This window comes from Xiphophorus hellerii, chromosome 21 (genome assembly GCF_003331165.1).
Source record: "Xiphophorus hellerii strain 12219 chromosome 21, Xiphophorus_hellerii-4.1, whole genome shotgun sequence".
NCBI classification, from domain to species: domain Eukaryota; kingdom Metazoa; phylum Chordata; class Actinopteri; order Cyprinodontiformes; family Poeciliidae; genus Xiphophorus; species Xiphophorus hellerii.
In genome coordinates, this window is record NC_045692.1 from 24,576,673 (window position 1) to 24,594,170 (window position 17,498).

Consider the following 17,498-nt stretch of genomic DNA (forward strand, 5'->3'; position numbering starts at 1 on the left):
TTTAACGGCCAAATATGGGACACCGTATTTTACGGGACGGGTGGTGATCCTATTCAGGGGTGCTGAAACAGTTTTAGGGTGCTAAAGCTAAAGCTAAAGCTCCACTAAAACTGGGCTACAATCGCCACTGTTCTACAATATTGGTTTAGTTTTGACATCATTTTGACAGTAATGCTAAATGCTAATTCTAAAAATAAATATTTTCCCACTTTCCATTACAACAAATCAACACTGATGCATTTTAGCTTCATTTCACATCGCTTTTATTATTTTTTTTCTGTTTTTTTTTATACATTACCTAACATGTAGTTATTCCTCACAACTGTACAAGTAATGATGACATTTTGCAAAAATAAGACCTACTGAAAATGCTTTGTGTACAGCAGTTTCCCAACTAAACTAAACAGAGACACATTCTCTAACAGATGTGGAAATGATAAATAAAAATGATTTTTCTGGCCTCCTACTTGCTACACAAAACGTGAAAAAATAAAAAGATTCAGCATATTTCTCTATACACTGATTATTTAACCCAGAATAAAGCTGTAAAATAACAATGTGATTGTTTCAGGTTGATGAAAATGAACAGAGGAAAAAATTAAATTCTGTTTACAGATTTAACTGAAGCTGTTCATAGTTAGGACATTTACCTTGAAGCAAAAATACTGCAAAACTTATCATGTCTTAATAAGCATTTATTTTACTTTTATGTTTTAAGGAGAAAAAAAAGCTCAAAAGGTGAAGTCCTGGAATAAAACATTGAAGTGCATCGAGTACATAAAACATCTGCTGTCCGGATGAATCATCAGGAAGTTGAAGTTTTAGGATGCTAAATCTAAAGCTAAAGCTTTAGACTTTAAACTAATTAAGACTTTTCTGACCTGCAGACTGGACCGGTACCAGCAGGATTCGATTCTCATCTGGCTCTGAAATAGAAGCCGTTTTATCACTTCATGCTCACATTTTACTCTTGAATCGTCAAATTAAATACGCCATCATTCAGGAGAAAACCTGCTGTCATGTTGTACTCCAAAATTATTTCAAATTCAGCTGCAGCTTGAAACGCCAAAGTTTCACCAGATTAAAGCCAAACAACCAGGAAACTGACTTTTTTTAAACGTTTATATGCACCAAAATATATCCAACATAAAACAAAACTAATCATGCTACTTTACTCTGCAACGGAAAAATCTAAATCAGCTAAAGAATAAGTTTTTACAAACTAATTTATGGCAGAACTGACTTTAAAGATGTTCATCAGAAATAATAAAAAAAGAAGTAAAGATTAGTCAAAAGAGAAAGGAGTAAAATATTCTTTAAATAGGATGAAATGAGGGGTCAGAGGTCATCAATCTAGTAATACTCTATGAAATGGTGAAACTGTTATCTAAATTGGTTCTGGTTGTTTTTAGAAATGAAACGGTTGTGAAAACGTGAAGTTGGGTCAGATTTTAGTCCAGAGTCCGTCCCGCCTCCGGGTTCACTGCGGCGGTGGCGGAGGCGCCTCGGCCGGGTCCACCGTCTTGATGATGATGATCTGCTCCAGGCCCGTGGCGGGCGACGCCGCCGGCCGCAGCTGCTCCACCAGCGCGTGCAGCGTGTCCGAGTTGATGGTCTGCTCCGGGTCGGCCTCGAAGGTCACCTGTTGGCCAGCGTCAGCGCTCAGCGTGTGATGGTCCGGCTCCGTCTTGAAGTCCTGGATGATGGCGGCGGGCTCGGTGGGCGGGTCTTCGGTGCCGGTGGCGGCAGACGGTTCGGAGGCTTTGGGGCTCGGGGTCGGAGGTTCCGGGTTGCTTGGCTCCGATTCTGGGATGGAAACCAGACTCTTGTCCTGCGTGAGTTTACTCTGAACGAAGGCCACCGGATGGCTGGAGGCCAGCAGGACAACTGCAGAGACACAACAAATCGCCATGGTTACCGTCTGAAAAAGGGATTCCCAAATGGGATTGGCTTCTGTCCACAAACCACAAACAATACTACAAAATATGTAAAGGAACATTCAATTTAAAATTTTTTAAATTTACTATTCACTAAGTATTATGTCCATCTAGAAATAGGGTGTCCAAAGTGTGGTGTAAGGGCCATATGTGGCCCTTGACCTGATTTTGTGCGGCCCCTAACTGTCTTTCAACAATGATAAAAAAAAAAATAATGTTTTCCCTATTTTCGCATGTTTTTTTCTCACGTTCTCTACAACCTTCTAAAGCTCTGCAGCGCCCCCTGGTGGCCCCAACTGTGAAAAACACTGTTTAGATTTAAATTAAGCCCCGCCCATCGGCTCACCGGCTCGCGCCCGCTCCTTGTGTTGTCGCACTTCGTCGGCGTGAGCCTTCTCCTGATGTTTGATCATGTTCTTCACGCTGGCGAAGCGATTCCCACACAGCAGGCACTGGACGCCAGAGTTTCCATCTGGACACACACACACACACACACACACACACACACACAAATGTATTATTTCTGAAAGTGACATTCACATATTCTATAGGTTCAATATTTCAAGCCTTTATTTCTGAAAATGTTGATTATTTTAGCTTAAAGATGATAAAAATCCAACATTAACATCTACTTAGCATAAGAGCAGAAAAACACAAAACAGTTCTGCAAGAAAAGGTGATTTTTCGGTGCTTCCCTTCACTTCTGCCGCTGCATGGTTCTCACAGACTGTAAAAAAGCATCTTGGTCACTGATGTTGCCACAATTTCAGTTTTTTTTAATTAAATTACTTATTGAAAGCAGTTGTTTGTCATCAGTGAGTGCTTTTAAATCTCCAAAAGCACTCATATTTTAGTGTATTTCTAATAAAATACTATTCACAGAAGGCATGATAATATTTTAAGGTTCCCTTCTGTGAGTTGACCTGAACTCAGAGTCCAAATAAACAGAAGCCGGGCTGCTAGGTCTCCAAGCTGCTGCCTCAAAGCCTTTCTTAGTTTAACACACCATGTAAAAATCTTTACATTAAAAACTTGGATTTCAACCTTAGATGTTGTTTACATCCAGATAACAGATAAAAGTAGGGAGTTGCATCTGTTTTTCTGTCTTCTTTGTTCAGAGCGTCGTTGCGGTCACTTTAAGTTTTAATCTACTGAACATAATCCTAATCTGAACTCACCTGGGTGAAGCCTCCTCAGGTGCTTCTTCAGCTCAGAAGATGTCGCAAATTTGGCGTCACAATTTGTTTGCGAACATTTATACGGAGTTTCGCCTGAAACAGGAACAGGAACAGATTAAAATGGTGTTAGCTCCGCCCACCTTAGTGGGTATGAATAATAATGAGCTGCACCTGTGTGTTTTCTGGCGTGTGCAATGAGAGAGGAAGACACGGAGAAGGACATGCCACACAGGTCGCACTGGTACGGCTTCTCCCCGGTGTGGCGCCTCTTGTGGTAGGTCAGGGTACTAGACTGAGCGAAGGCCTGGCCGCAGATGTCGCAGACGTACGGTTTCTCTCCGCTGTGGAGTCTGCGGGAAAAAACACATTAAAGAAGTGAACATTCAGCCGTTTCCTCTGCAGCTCAGTCAGTTTAACGTAGCAGGAAGAGAACCTGATGTGGATTTTGTAGTTGGATGATGTGGCGAACTTGAAGCCGCAGCGTTCGCAGGTGTACGGTTTCTCCTCTCCATGATGCATCCGGCGGTGAGCGACCAGCTGGCACTTCTGGGCGAAACATTTGTCACAGTTGCTGCAGGTGAACGGCTTCTCACCTAGAGACAAAGAGGTTAAACTGTTTAGGTATTTAAAATGAGCAGCTGGGAGATATTTTATCAGTTTATCCTGCAGATTTTCCTCTTTTTTTCTGTTTTTTCCTGTATTTATCTTGAGCATTTCCTCTTATTTTTCGTCTGTTATTTTCTCCTGTATTTTCCTGTTTCTGTGTTGTGTAGCTGCTGATCTGTGATATTTTCTTGTTACTCTCTCCTGTGTCTTGCTGACCTGTGTGGATGCGCAGGTGCGTCTTGAGCTGCGTGGCCTGCCTGAAGGTCTTGGAGCAGAAGATGCATGAGAACGGCTTCAGGCCCTTGTGGATCTTCTCGTGGCGCCGCAGGCTGCTGATGTCTTTGAACAGCTTGTTGCATTCGCTGCAGGTCAGCGACTCGCCCAGCTCCAATCCGTCGAGCTCTCCGCCCTCCGCCTCGCGCTCTTCCTCAGTTCCCAGCTCCCCGCTCTCCTCGTCTTCATCGTCGTCGTCCTCCTCCTCCTCCTCCATCTTCCTCCGGCCCCGGCCCCGCCCCCTCCCACGCCCCCGACCCCGCCCGCGACCTCTCCCTCTTCTTGTCTCGCCGCCCAGCCGTGGTTTCTTGGCCGGCAGCTCTTCTTCTCTGGACGGGCTCCAGTCGGCCGACGTGTCTCCGAAGTCGGCCGGCGTTTCGCCGAAGTCCTTAACGCTGCCGTCCGATTCGCCGGCAAACAGATCTTCTTCTCTGGCGGTTCCTCTTCCTCGGCCACGCCCGCTGCCTCTGGGTCGCCCCCTGCCTCTGTAGCTCTGGATCTTGGGGGGGCCGCTCAGGTCCGGCCGCTGGCCGCTGAAGCTCTTGGGCCTCCTCCCTCTCTTCCTGCCTGTCGCTCGGCCGAAGCTCCGCGGCGTGGCGGGCTTGTAATCCACATCGTCGCCCAGGTCCTCGTCCCGCGGGTCGAAGTCGTGGATCTTCCCTTCCAGGCCGTCCTCCTTGAAGTCTCCGACCACGGAGGCGATGGACAGAGGGATGGGGGACGGCGGGCTGCTGGGACTCGGCGGACACGGCTCCGCCTCTCCGTCCGCCACCGACTGGGACGTCTCGCCGGACTCGGACCAGCAGGGGACTTTCTCCAGGTACTTAGTGGCCTCCGACATTCCCAGGAAGACGGCGGCTCGGCGCACGGCAGCCTGCCTGGTGCTGAAACCACAGAAGAAGAACACTTAAAGCAGGAATCGCACAGTGAATCAGATTATTGAAATAATTAATGAATTTAGTCATCGATTAATTGTTAACTGGAGAACACCAAATCAAAAATACCTTTTGTTGAAAGTTCCGTAGTTAAGCCAAATTTATTAATTATACAAACATATCTACATTTTGTATTTAAGATAAAAACTTCTGTTTGTAAATATATTCAACCAAAACTCAAGTGACCATTTTATCTTCATCTGGTTCACATCATTAAAGCATTTCTGTTATTGCATTGAAGCAAAAACATGTTTATTTTCTTATTTAAAAAAGGAAATTTAATATACGTTTAGTTGCATATTTTAGTGTATTTCTAATAATGTACCAAAAAGCTTTGAGTGGTTAAATGAAAAATCTTACATTTTTTTCATATCAAATTTGATTACAATCTATTTTCTTTTTCCATAAATGAATGCAAATGACAGAAAATATTTGTAAAAACTTGCTTTTATTTTAATCATGCCTGCTGTGAGTTGACCTGAGTCCAAACAAACAGAAGCTGAAAAACAAGATGGCCGCCCTGGGAGTGATGACATCACTCTACAAAAATAAGAAGCGCAATGATGGAAAAAAATTCACATTCTGAAATTTTATCTAATTTTGCTGTGCAAGTTAAAAGGTTGTTGCTAGGTAACCAGAGACAGTGAGTGAGTTGATGCCACCAACATTGCTTTGCTAGCTGGCTGTAAGAGGTTGAGCAGCTAAAGTCTTTCCTCTGCCTACATCTCCCAGAATGCTGTGTGGTTGTGGATCAGAGTTCAGTGAATATTCTATTTATTAGCTGATATTGGTCTTGTGTCTATTATTGTGGTGATCTGTGATGTGTTCTGACGTATTTTATTCTGTTTTTTTGAGTTTTGTTTCCAGGTGGGATCTCGGCGCCTACCTGCTCAGGTTCATCTGCCCGGTGTAAACGAACTCCAGAAGCTTCTCCAGGGAGTAGCGGCTGACCTTCTCCGGGTCCAGAGTCGTGAACTCTTCGCCCTTTTCCGCCTGGACAGAGAAATAATCGCTGAAGGCTGCCAGAATGTTGCGGTGAGCCCTGAACTCCACGTCTTTCACCATGATGGTGATGTCACACAGGAAGTCCATCTCCCGCTGCTGATGCAGGCGCTGCAGGAGCAGCCGTCCGTGGCTGGCGAGCTGAGCCATCGCTGCTGCTGCTGCTGCTGGAGGGGCGATTCAGAGGACCGGGTCAGCTTTCACACGCTAACAGGGACTGAGTGACTGAAACACGCTAATCACACTCTGAGATCACGTCACTGCAAAAAGAAAGTACACCCCGTCTCTCCTTACGGGTTTTTATTTCCGGAAACGTAAAAATGCAGCATGTAAAGGGGGTGTACTTTCTTTTTCACCTTGACTGTCAGTCTGAGGAATGAAATGTGCTGACTGGTTGAGACTCAGAGTCACCGCGGCTCTTTCTAACTTCCTGAGGGAAAGTACTCCTGGCTCAGAGCGCCTGCCTCCTTTCTGTCCTCTCAACCTGAGGCTGCCTCTGCTGGGCGCTGCTTCCTGTCCACTGTCGCCACATGCTTGCTCAGGACGGTTCCTCTTTATTTAAAGGAACTCTGAATTATAACGGAGATGAAATCATGGACCCGGAGCTGAATGAACTAAATATAGAAGATAAATAAACTTCATGTTGCTCCAGACTGTCACCTGGTTATAAACCCTTAATGGTTCCTCAGAGGGAACCAGTGACCTGCAGCCAGTTGATACTGGAAACCAGTCCAGCTTCCCATCACTGTTTTAATAATATTTCTATTAACTCCAAATATTGATTTATTAATGATTAATTACACTCTGCTGTCCATTGATAAATATTATATTTGGGTGCAATAAAGCATTTTTAATTAACATTTATTATAAAAAGTTTTTATTTTATTTCCTAAGAATAAAACAAATACAAACACTAAAACATAATTATTAGTTATAGATTAGGGTTGAGATTGGTTAAATCTATTACACAAATAATAATAAATAAATATTTATAAATATTTATAAATAAGAGAAAGAAGCACTTTTGACTCATGTTTAAAATATATTTTATTTATCGATTTTTTAAAAAGTTTCAGAAAATTTATTTTTGGCTTTTTTGGACTTAAAATAAATGTCAAGTATATAAATATTACTACAAACATGCCATTGTTTTTAAAATTATTATTATTACATTATTTTGGAATGCCAGTTAAGATGATTATTTTTAAAAATATTTTTAATTATCATATTGATCCTATAATAGTAGTCATAATTATTATTATTTTATTTGACACAATTACCACTGTTGTTATTATTATTACTGGTCTTAAATATTATCACTGTTATAAGTATTAAAAACGAAACAAAAATTAAAATAATCATTTATGGCTTTTTGAGATAAAGTTAAAATTTAATTTAATGAATACTTTCAGTAAATAAGAATACAGTAAAAAATTGTTCAATACTGAACAAAATATTTTTTTTCCTTATTTAATTTTATTATACTTTGTAACCCACTAATGTTTTAATTATGTTAACAATATATAAAAACATCAATAACTTGGTTTTCCTTCCTAATATAATTTGTATTTTTATTTTTGCTTTTTCAGACCGTAATCAACCTGGAGCAGAAAATAATGAAGAGTTTGATTATGTGAATAATAATATAATAAACTGATCAAATAAGGGTAAAAATATAGAGCTTTTTATAATATTGCCTTACTATTTCCCAACAAGCAGCAAACTTTCAATGGTTCCTTTTTTTTTTTATTTACTTGCAACTTTTTTTTATATAAATAATTATTCTATGCTTTTTGAAACTTTTAAAATAAGCACTGAGTATATTTAGATCAAAATTGAGCTGAACTGATTTTTCTATGCCGATAATAACATGAATGGGGAAACGATGAGAAGTTTAAAGCAGAAGGAAAAGTCACCCTCAGTGCTGTTCAGTGAAGCTTCAGTCACTTTCCCCTCCTCTTCTCTGCAGAACCCTGCAATGAAGGCGACAGGCTAAATAAACAACAACCATAATGTTCATCAACAGTCTGAATATTAATGTATTATGTAGATAAAGGCTTGAGGTCTGCAGCTCAGGCAGGCGAGCTGAAGAAGCAGATTTTGGAAAATAAAAGCTCCCTCCAGTTTCCCGAGGAGGCCTTTAGCTCCGGCTAATGCTAGCAGCGGCTGTACATCCTCTTTAAATGACCTCTGCGGGCTGTTTTCTGCCCGGCTCCGGTTTATCTGAACATTTCCCCCCGTTAGATTCAGTAGAGAGCCGGTTTCCCCTCCCCAGCGGTCTGAGCGGACCGGATCATCTCCCAAACCAAAGCTAACTATTTTCGCAACAATAAAAAGCGCGGAAAACATTGAGCTCTTATTTCGAAGGTTTGACGGTTTCTACAGGCGGGGTCGACGTAAGCGGCCACAAAACCCCGCAAACGCATTCATTTCACAGACGCACCGTTCAAATATGGCATCGGCCGATTAAATTTCATTGCACAAATTCGTTATTTTTAGTCCGAAGCGAAGGATTTAAAAGCACAAAAACTACCTTCTAATATCCGCGATCTCCAGCCATTAGCCACGTGATTTTGAATGTCTCGCGAGACATAACTGTTCAACAAAGATGTTCGTCGGGGTTGAGATGATTCCCGTCTCGCCTCGATTTCAGTCATGGCAGTGAAGGAAGGGATTTAATTCCTTGATTTTACAGTATTAACCTTAATAATAGATCAGATCTGGAGTTTTAAAGTAAAATAGATAATTCATCTTGAACATAATTAGAAAATTAAAATGGAAAACTATTGTATTAATCATATAAAGAAATTAAATGTTGTTAACTCATATAATCTAAGGTTGGTCAAAGAGTTATTCTGGATGCTGATGGCTGTGGGCAGGAAGGATCTTCCATATAGAGGATGCTCCGGGTTGTCCGTAAGTTTCTTGATTATATGACGAATAGAGAAGAAATGTGTCTGCATTTCATGCTAAAAGATACATTGGTGTTTATTTCTCAGTGTCCCAAACCTGTCTATTCTTTGTTTATATGTTGAGGTCCACTTGTGGTTTGTCCAATCACATGAGTGGGATCAGTGCTGAAAATGGATGAATGGATGTTTCATTCATCCATGTGAATGAAGACCTCCTCAGCACTCATTCACATGATTTAGCACTTTCTGCAAACAGATGATGACCTCTGACCCAACGTAACTGGATTGGTGGCATTCAGGGACATCTGGTGTCTCAGGAATGTTTATCACAGCCTATATCAGTAAACTACAACAACCACACCTTTTTCGACTCTATCGCTGTACACTACATGGAGAGAATTAATGTCCCCTGTCTGAGTAATGTTGAACCACGCAAAGCAGAAAAACGCCTCTGAAAGATGAGATGAGAAGATGAGATACGAAATGAACAGAAATCTTCATTCCAGGGCTGAAGTAGCTTAATGTCAGCCGTGGTTCCCCATTTCCAGCTTTGTTGTGTGTGTTTGGGGATCATTGTGTTTCTGAACACCTGATTGTTTCAAAGTTTCAACCATTTGAGCAAAACTGTGGCTGGTTTGGATGATTTGGACCAAACCAGGAACCACCAAGGTTCCATGAAGAACGCCATAAACTGGAAGCGACAGGAACACCAGCGACAAGGCGTTCCTGTCAAGGAACACCAGAGTTTTGTATATAATGTGTTTAGGATGTAAAGAACTTTGAACTGCCTGGTTGCTGAAATGCTCTACAAATAAACTTGAAGTTGAATGTCAGAGACACAGCTGGAGTTTTCCTCTTGGCTGAATCACCTTCAGAGTCGCTTCTTGTCCCTCTATGCCAAAAGTCTGAGGGACATTTCTTCCACTCCTCACCTTCAGCTGAGAGACGTCTAAGGAGTTTCCATTTGCTTCAATTCACCACACAACTCCTCAGTGGTATTAAGATCTGGGCTTTGACTGGGCCTATGGATTCTCCAGTTCTTTGTGGATTTGCTGGTATGTTTTGGGTCATTATTGTGTTTCTGGGTCCAGTTCTGACTTCATTTTCTTCATGGATATTTTTCTCTGACACATGGCAGCATTGATAATGAATGAGGCTAGTGAAGCGCTGAGCTGTAGGACTCACTGCCCCAGTCTGACACGGTGGGTCTACTGTTGGGGATTTGAAGGGTCCGGCCCATTCTGTTGACTCTTTGTGGATTTTGGGTGGTGAACAGAAGAAGTGGGGTCTGGATGGATGAGCATCTGTTAGATATTGGACTTGTTTTTGGTTCATTGAGAATTTTAAGTGAGTTATTGACTAAGATTGGTGATTCCAGATGGGGCCATTGGTATCATCGTGTGTCCTTGAGTTGTGTCATGGCCTTTGTATGAACTCTTGTATTCTGGGTAAATGATGATGTTCTTCCAGGTTATTTCCTTCTTTAGGGGTAAGGTTTGGTTTGTCTGGTTTTAAGGCTTTGGGTCTTCCATCCTACGGTGTTGTTATGAGGTTATTTTTCCATGTTTGATTTATGCCTTTGTCCTGTTCTTCAAATAATTCTGTTTTCTTCTGTCCAAACAGCCTGGTTACAGGCTGACTTCAGTCTGTTTTTCTTAAAGAAGAAACATTTCCTTCTCCTATAATCTTTCCTGTCAACTTTCAGATTGTGCAGCTTTTGACTTTCTTATCAAGATCAGCAACAGTCTGCTGTTCTGTCACGACACTTTAAGGTTTTCAGGACTTCTTTAAGTATCTTGCAGACGGATTTTAGGATGAACTGAATTAGTCAGGCAGTAGGTTTGTAGAACATTTTTCACACAGTATATGTAGAATGGATGAGTTTAAACTTTCTGAACTTTTCGTATTGATAATTTGCTACAATCTTCTTGAAGGACTTGGACAGACGTTTAGTTTTCACCATGATATTCAGACTCACTTCCACCTTCAGCAGAACAAACTATTAAAGGTCACAATCTCTACTAAAGTACTACAGATACTTGTATGAAAAAATATTATAGTTAAAGTAAAAGTACAGGTTGAACTGTTTTACTCAAGTGAAAGTAAAAAAGTAATATTTATCTTTACGAATACAAAATGACTTTTGATAAGTATAAAATACTTTTTTTTCCTTTTGCTGACAACATGCACTGTTTGTATAGTATTAAAAAAGTACTGATATGGTTTTTCAAACTAAATCTCTATCAGGATCATTTAACTTGCACAAAACGCAGCACATTTATCTCTAATCATTCTTAGAGCCAATATGGAAGGTTTTTAAAAATAAATACAGACGGGGAATGTCTGCGTCTTTGATCGTGTTCCTCTGTTGTTTGGGTTGTTTCTCAGGTTAAAGTCTCCATCTTGTTTTTATCCTTCTTCTGCTTTGCTTTTGTTGCATCCAACTGAATGATGAATTACCAACACTATGACACACTTTTTGTGCAACCTGTGGACATTAAACAAAAAGGACACAAAGAAAGTCAACCGTTTAAAAGAAAAAGTCTTGTCCTGTTTGTGTTTTCAGTATCTTGAGAAATAGATTCTGCTCTGTTCAGTTTGAGTCGCTGCATCTCACCGAGCCGATGGAGGCTGGAGGAGACGAGACGCAGCCAGGTTCTGCTGGAGGATCGGAGAGGAGAAAACGGGGATGAACTCTGTCGTCCTGATGAGACCCAGATGAACCACTAATCTACATCTGAGCCCAGCCTGGTTCCCTTTGTCTGGACCTCCCAGGACTTCTGGTTCTGCATCCCCAGAACCAGAACCAAACATGGAGAAGCAGCAATCAGATTCTAACAGAGTTCCTTTAAATCTAGACTAAAACCCCTCCTGCTTAGATTTGCTTTTGAAACATAATAAATGAAACATTAATCAACATTCTGATGTGTAACGATGGGACTTTACAGAATATAATGCTTCAGTCGTTGGCTGTGTGTTTCTATGACTTTGTGTTTTTATGATGTAAAGCACTTTGAACGGCTTTGCTGCCAAAATGTTGATCAAGCTGATTGTGTTGCTGTCTGAGGTTCTCCACCTGATCAAACTGTTCGGTCTCTTCATGCAGAGTTTTCTCCTGTTTCAACCTGAGTGTTGGGGAGAAGATGGAGCCTGGTGAAGCTCTGGGGCAACTGGGAAGTGGGGAGGGGGCAGAATGAAGGAAAAGACCTGAGGGTGAAACAGGAGAAAATGATAATCAAATCCTGAAGTGATTGGAACAGATGGAGATCCAACGATCAGCGTGACTGTTTCATCTGAGAGGAGAGGATGGATGGATGGATGGATGGATGGATGGATGGATGGATGGATGGATGGATGGATGGATGGATGGATGGATGGATGGATGATGGATGGATGAACAGATGGATGGATGGATGGATGGATGGATGATAAATGGGTGGATGGATGATAGATCAACAGATGGATGGATGGATGGATGGATGGATGGATGGATGGATGGATGGATGGATGAACAGATGAGTGGATGAATGAACAGAGCTCACATTTCTGAGCTCTGTCTTCCGTCTAATAATCGGACATGGAGGAACTTCCGGTTTGGCGGCACGTTAACGTGTTTCCGTGTCTCTCTTTTCCCGCTGCAGAATCCATTCAGATGTAAACAAATAACTTCACCTCTAATGCGTGAAGAAGGAAGCTGATGCGGTTTCCAGGGGAAAACCAACATCTGCATGAAAGACACACAACATGACCACTAAACCTGATGCGCTTCCCTTTTCAAAATAAAAGGCCGCCATAAACTTCGTCTTGATGGTTCACAGAAGGAAACTGTCAAAACAAAGCAGTCTCCTTTGGAAATACATCAGTTTGAGTTGTTGAGTCACAAACATCAACAATGTTTCTTTGAAATAGAAAAATGCAGATTGTTGAATGTTTAGAGCATCAGATTATCTGGTTTGTCTTTTTGTGACAGAGGTTTCAACTGATAAAACCAAAACATACCAAAGATCCTCAGATAAAACATTTAAAATATGAAAAATATTCTACTTATGTGGAAAAATGAGATAAGACAAACTCAAGTGTTTTCATTTATGTTCTGTTCCTTCTTGAGGGCATTTTTATTTTAATAATCAAACCAATCTAAATGTATTTTAATTTCATTTTTATTATATAAAATAAATATTTTTAAAATGATCATGTTTTATTTTATTAAAAAAATAAAATCCACACCATTAAATAACATTTCAACAAATCAACCTCAAATAAATATTAAATAAAATTTTCTGAGTTAAAAAAGATTAAAATTTTTATTTTCGCCTTTTTAAATTCATGTTAATTCGTTAAAATAGAAACGAAAGCAGATCTTCAGCTCCTGTCATTTGTTATCGCCCTGCTGCTGTCAGACTTTTATTTTGAAAGCAAAGCCACCGGAAGTCCAGTTTGAGCCGTTTCGCTGCCGCTTGACTCGCCTCCGGGAATCAGGAGGTTTTGGTCGCGCTCCTCGGCTCAGTCTGAGCAGCAGCTGCTTCTCATCAGGAGGGTAAGCTTCGTGTCTGGACTCGCTTCTCTCTGATCTTATTTTATTTTATGTTGTTTTATTGTCACGTTTTCCTGTTTCTGCCTGAAGCGGATGGTTGTTGTGAGGAGACGTTTGCTGGAGTTGTGCGTAATTTGTGGAGCTTAATTGGGTGAATGCGCCGCTCTGCTGAGGAGCTTTGTTTATTTATTTATTTGTTGTTGTGTGGAGGAATCCCTCTTCCTCCTCCTCCTCCTCTTCCTCCGCAACATCTTCTGGGCTCTCCTGTGTGATCCAGGTGAATTAAATGTCTCGGTTCCGACCGGACTCGGTTTTGCGGGGTTGGGAACGAGTCAGACCTGTATGAGGAGCGTGTCATCACTCCTGCCACAACAACCCACCTCTTCCCCTTTTTTTATTTTTATCCATTCCTCGTTAGAAACCAACAGAACCACTTCCCCTCCGCACCGACCCGTCGTGTTCAGATTAATGGACCCGCAGTCAGCTGTCAGTCCTCCTCCAGACCTCCATCTTGTTCTTCACATCTGCAGAAAGTCGCTGTTGCTCATGTTGAAACGTTGTCCTCTCTTTGCAACACTGGGCTGAGGTTACTGAAATACTTCTGCGGTGAAGCAGACAGGAAGTCAGAAGCAGCAGAGAATCACTGGTTGTGTTGAAAGGTTCCGATTTTCCCTCCAGGTCCCCGAACTTTCCTCACCTGGAGGATTTTAAAAAGTTTTCCTTTGGCTGCTTTTTCACTGTTTCCAGTGCAACACCCAACCATTTTCTGTTCCGGACCATTTTCAGTCCAGTATCCAACTGTTTTAATTTCCCGAGCAATTCCAGTCCGGTTCTGGACTATTTTCAGTCCAGTACCAGACCGTTTCCAATCCAGTACCAGACCATTTCCAATCCAGTACCAGACCATTTCCAATCCAGTACCAGACCATTTCCAATCCAGTATCAGACCGTTTCCAGTCCAGTTCTAGACCGTTTCCAGTCCAGTACCAGACTGTTTCCAATCCAGTACCAGACCGTTTCCAGTCCAGTACCAGACCGTTTCCAGTCCAGTTCTGAACTATTTTCCAGTCCAGTACCAGACCGTTTCCAGTCCAGTACCAGACCGTTTCCAGTCCAGTTCTAGACCGTTTCCAGTCCAGTACCAGACTGTTTCCAATCCAGTACCAGACCGTTTCCAGTCCAGTACCAGACCATTTCCAGTCCAGTACCAGACCGTTTCCAGTCCAGTACCAGACCGTTTCCAGTCCAGTACCAGACCATTTCCAATCCAGTACCAGACCGTTTCCAGTCTAGTACCAGACCGTTTCCAGTCCAGTTCTAGACCGTTTCCAGTCCAGTACCAGACCGTTTCCAGTCCAGTTCTAGACCGTTTCCAGTCCAGTACCAGACCGTTTCCAGTCCAGTTCTAGACCGTTTCCAGTCCAGTTCTAGACCGTTTCCAGTCCAGTACCAGACCGTTTCCAGTCCAGTACCAGACCGTTTCCAGTCCAGTACCAGACCGTTTCCAGTCCAGTTCTGAACTATTTTCCAGTCCAGAAGTTTCCAGTGGGAACCTGGACCTTCCTGTCCTTTGGGTTTCCAGCTGAACCAGCTGAAGTTGTGCGTTGACTCTGGATTCTGTAGGTCCAAAGATTATAACTTCAGTTTTGGACCAATATGGCTTCTCATTAAACTAATCCTGTACTGATGAGACCCATCAGGAGAAATGCTGTATTCTGCTGCTCTGCTAATGGACCAGTCTGGCTAATGGGTTCCAGTCCTGCGCGGTGAACAGGTAGGATCCTGGGAGCCTTAATGGCTTTTCCAGCAACCCGTCCTCAGGATGCTGGGAGTGCTGGATTGACTTACTGGGTGGGAATGTGTGTGTGCTTTGGCAGCGGCTGCTTGGAGCCTGGAGGCATAAAGCTCCAGGAGAGCAGAGGTCAAGACAGCCTTTAATCAATATGATCAGAGCAGGCGTGACGGATGGGTTGGGTCAGTGGGGCCGAAGCCCAACGGACCGATCAGCCGGATCCGTCTGGCTGATCGGTCTGTGAGCTGAAGATGGTTTTCTGTTGCTTTGGTGACAAACGGTTCAGTTTTACCTGAAGACGTGTGGAGCAAACAGACGCTAACCAGAGATTAGCTACACAGTGGCTATTAGGAGACAGACCCAGGAGTTCTGGTTCTGGTTCTGGTAAACGTGGTGGTGATGCAATGAAGCAGCAGGAAGAAGGAATAATTGTAAATAATAATGATTAATAACTAAAGGGGAATTTATGAAGGTTTAAATTGTATATCTGTAGTTTTACTTCATGATTAAAAACATTTCTGTTGGAATATTGAGCTGCTTGTTAGTAAGAGACGTCCGTCCGTCTCTCCGTCCGTCCCTCCGTCCCTCCATCCCTCCGTCTCTCCGTCCGTCTCTCCATCCGTCCCTCTGTCCCTCCGTCCTTCCGTCTGTCGTCTTTCTCTCTCTGAGTTCATTTTTGGTTCCACCTTTTCGTTTCAATATAAAACTGTCTCAGTTGTTTCCAGACTCATCTGTTGTCTCCTCTAATTGTTAGCTTCAAGTCGTTATTTTCTATCGGTTTTCTGGGTGAAACGTTGAGGCAACTGACAGCTGATTGAAAAGGTTTCTCTCCTGAATGTGCCACGGCGGCTGGACTCGGTGTTAAACAGATTATGCTGCTGCAGAAAGGTCGTGTGCTTTGTCTTTAATTTAATGTGTCAGTTAAATCAACCCTCCAGATCAGCAGCAGCTCCTCTGATCTCCATCAAACCAGAATCTGAAGCAGCTGCAGGTTGTTGTTTAAACTAAAAATCATTTTATTTAAAGGTTTATAGTCTGCAGATACTGCAGAGAGGAAGTTTCTTAACTGAGTGAGCTTTTAGCAGATTATAAGATCCTGCTACCAGCAGCAGGCCTGAAGTTAAATCAACATGGGAGGACAAACAAACGAAAAACCTGCCAGACTTCATGAAATCCTGGAATTAAACAGAGAATTGGACTGGGAATCAAATAAAATGTAAAATATTAAAAACACCAGTTCATCTACTACTGCATAAAGACTGGATTAATTATTTTAAAAATGTCTTTTGGCCCTGAACTAGCAGAACAGAGACAGGATATTTTTGTAAGTGATCAAGAAAAAACATGTGCTGCTGCAGAAAATGGTGTAATATATCCACCAGGCCACTTGGTGGCGCTGTAGCACTGCCACAAAACGACAAAAACTACAGGAACACACCATTTTTCTCATTTATAACAGTAATTTGGAAGAGATGGAGCTTCAACGTCATTGTTTAAAAACATAGAACCTCTTTCTTAAACTGCATTTCTGTCAACCATAAAATTGCGCAAATTGGAATTTGGAAAATAAATTTGCTTAATCTAAACATGCCACATAAAAACATATTACAATACCACCATAAAGTGGTTTTTTTGTCCGTATTGAAATTAGTGTATTTGTCAAAACTGCAATGGAAACGTGTTTTCCGATCACACGAGTCACATGATCAACACAGGTGAGGTGTGAATGCTAAGCTAACCAAAGTCTAGAATGCATATGTGGACACCAAGCGGGCCGGAGACCGCTCCAAAAGCAGGATGTAGTCTACAGCACAGGGCATTGTGGGTAAATAGGACCAAAACAAACAAGGTAGCCTAGCGCCTAGAGGAATGGCTCATGGTTGGGCGAAAATATACCACTAAAATCTGACACCACTCCATTTTTGTAAGTGTAAGAGTCTTCTTCAGAGGTTTTTGTGTCGTTTCCTTCAGTGGTTTATGATGCAGCGCTCCCACAGGTGAGGAGGGGAAGAGGTTTTTCAGTTAGTTTGGGTTGTTTGAAAATGTTAGGAATGTTGCAGTTTTGTCCCTAATAGAACCGAGTCTACCGTCTACCGGACTGTCATGTATGAAACACGCTCAGAATAAAAATCCGACTCATTTGGACGAATCAACACTAAAATATTCAGCAGGATCATCCAGAACCGTCTCCTCTGTCTGTAATGTTAAAACAACTTTACTTATTTTATTTCAGCTCTTTAAAGTCAAAATTAGTATTTTTTAACATAAAATTCTCTCTTGTACGTGTCTGGTCGTGAACTGAGGTTCTCCTGTTCCAGTCCGAATGCCG

At 42.0% G+C, this 17,498-nt stretch overlaps 3 protein-coding genes across 17 annotated transcripts in view; 2 read left to right on the forward strand and 1 right to left on the reverse strand.

Moving 5' to 3' along the window:
• The window catches only part of LOC116712080 (NACHT, LRR and PYD domains-containing protein 3-like), a 612,764-nt gene that overhangs the window by 202,643 nt on the left and 392,623 nt on the right, over window positions 1-17,498 (forward strand). The gene's annotated exons all lie outside the window — the stretch shown is intronic.
• mynn (myoneurin) lies at window positions 247-8,567 on the reverse strand. 3 transcript variants are annotated; one of them, XM_032551967.1, is made up of 9 exons: window positions 8,465-8,567; window positions 7,848-7,904; window positions 5,816-5,922; window positions 3,938-4,878; window positions 3,549-3,708; window positions 3,287-3,465; window positions 3,116-3,208; window positions 2,284-2,409; window positions 247-1,887 (listed from the first exon to the last, which is right to left on the reverse strand). In XM_032551967.1, the coding sequence occupies exons 3-9, from the start codon at window positions 5,827-5,829 to the stop codon at window positions 1,481-1,483; spliced, it is 1,920 nt and encodes a 639-aa protein (XP_032407858.1). In that variant the 5' UTR covers window positions 5,830-5,922; window positions 7,848-7,904; window positions 8,465-8,567; the 3' UTR covers window positions 247-1,480. The 3 variants fall into 3 exon arrangements, with proteins under 3 accessions (XP_032407858.1, XP_032407857.1, XP_032407856.1); XM_032551966.1 differs by having other exon boundaries at window positions 5,816-6,095; window positions 8,465-8,561; XM_032551965.1 differs by having other exon boundaries at window positions 5,816-6,098; window positions 8,465-8,561.
• The window catches only part of LOC116712094 (phospholipase D1-like), a 38,535-nt gene continuing 34,307 nt past the window's right edge, over window positions 13,271-17,498 (forward strand). Inside the window, exon 1 of the mRNA XM_032551930.1 lies at window positions 13,271-13,380. The gene's annotated coding sequence lies outside the window, so the exon portion shown is untranslated. The remainder of the gene's footprint in view (window positions 13,381-17,498) is intronic.

Bases quoted from the DNA above. Each gene is read 5' to 3' on its own strand.
- mynn (XM_032551966.1), bottom strand. From the start codon at position 6,081: ATGGCTCAGCTCGCCAGCCACGGACGGCTGCTCCTGCAGCGCCTGCAT. The intron at 3,709-3,937 runs GTCAGCAAGACA...CTTTGTCTCTAG, and splicing joins GCACCTGCGCATCCACACAG to GTGAGAAGCCGTTCACCTGC. The intron at 3,209-3,286 runs GTGCAGCTCATT...TTCCTGTTTCAG, and splicing joins ACACGCCAGAAAACACACAG to GCGAAACTCCGTATAAATGT.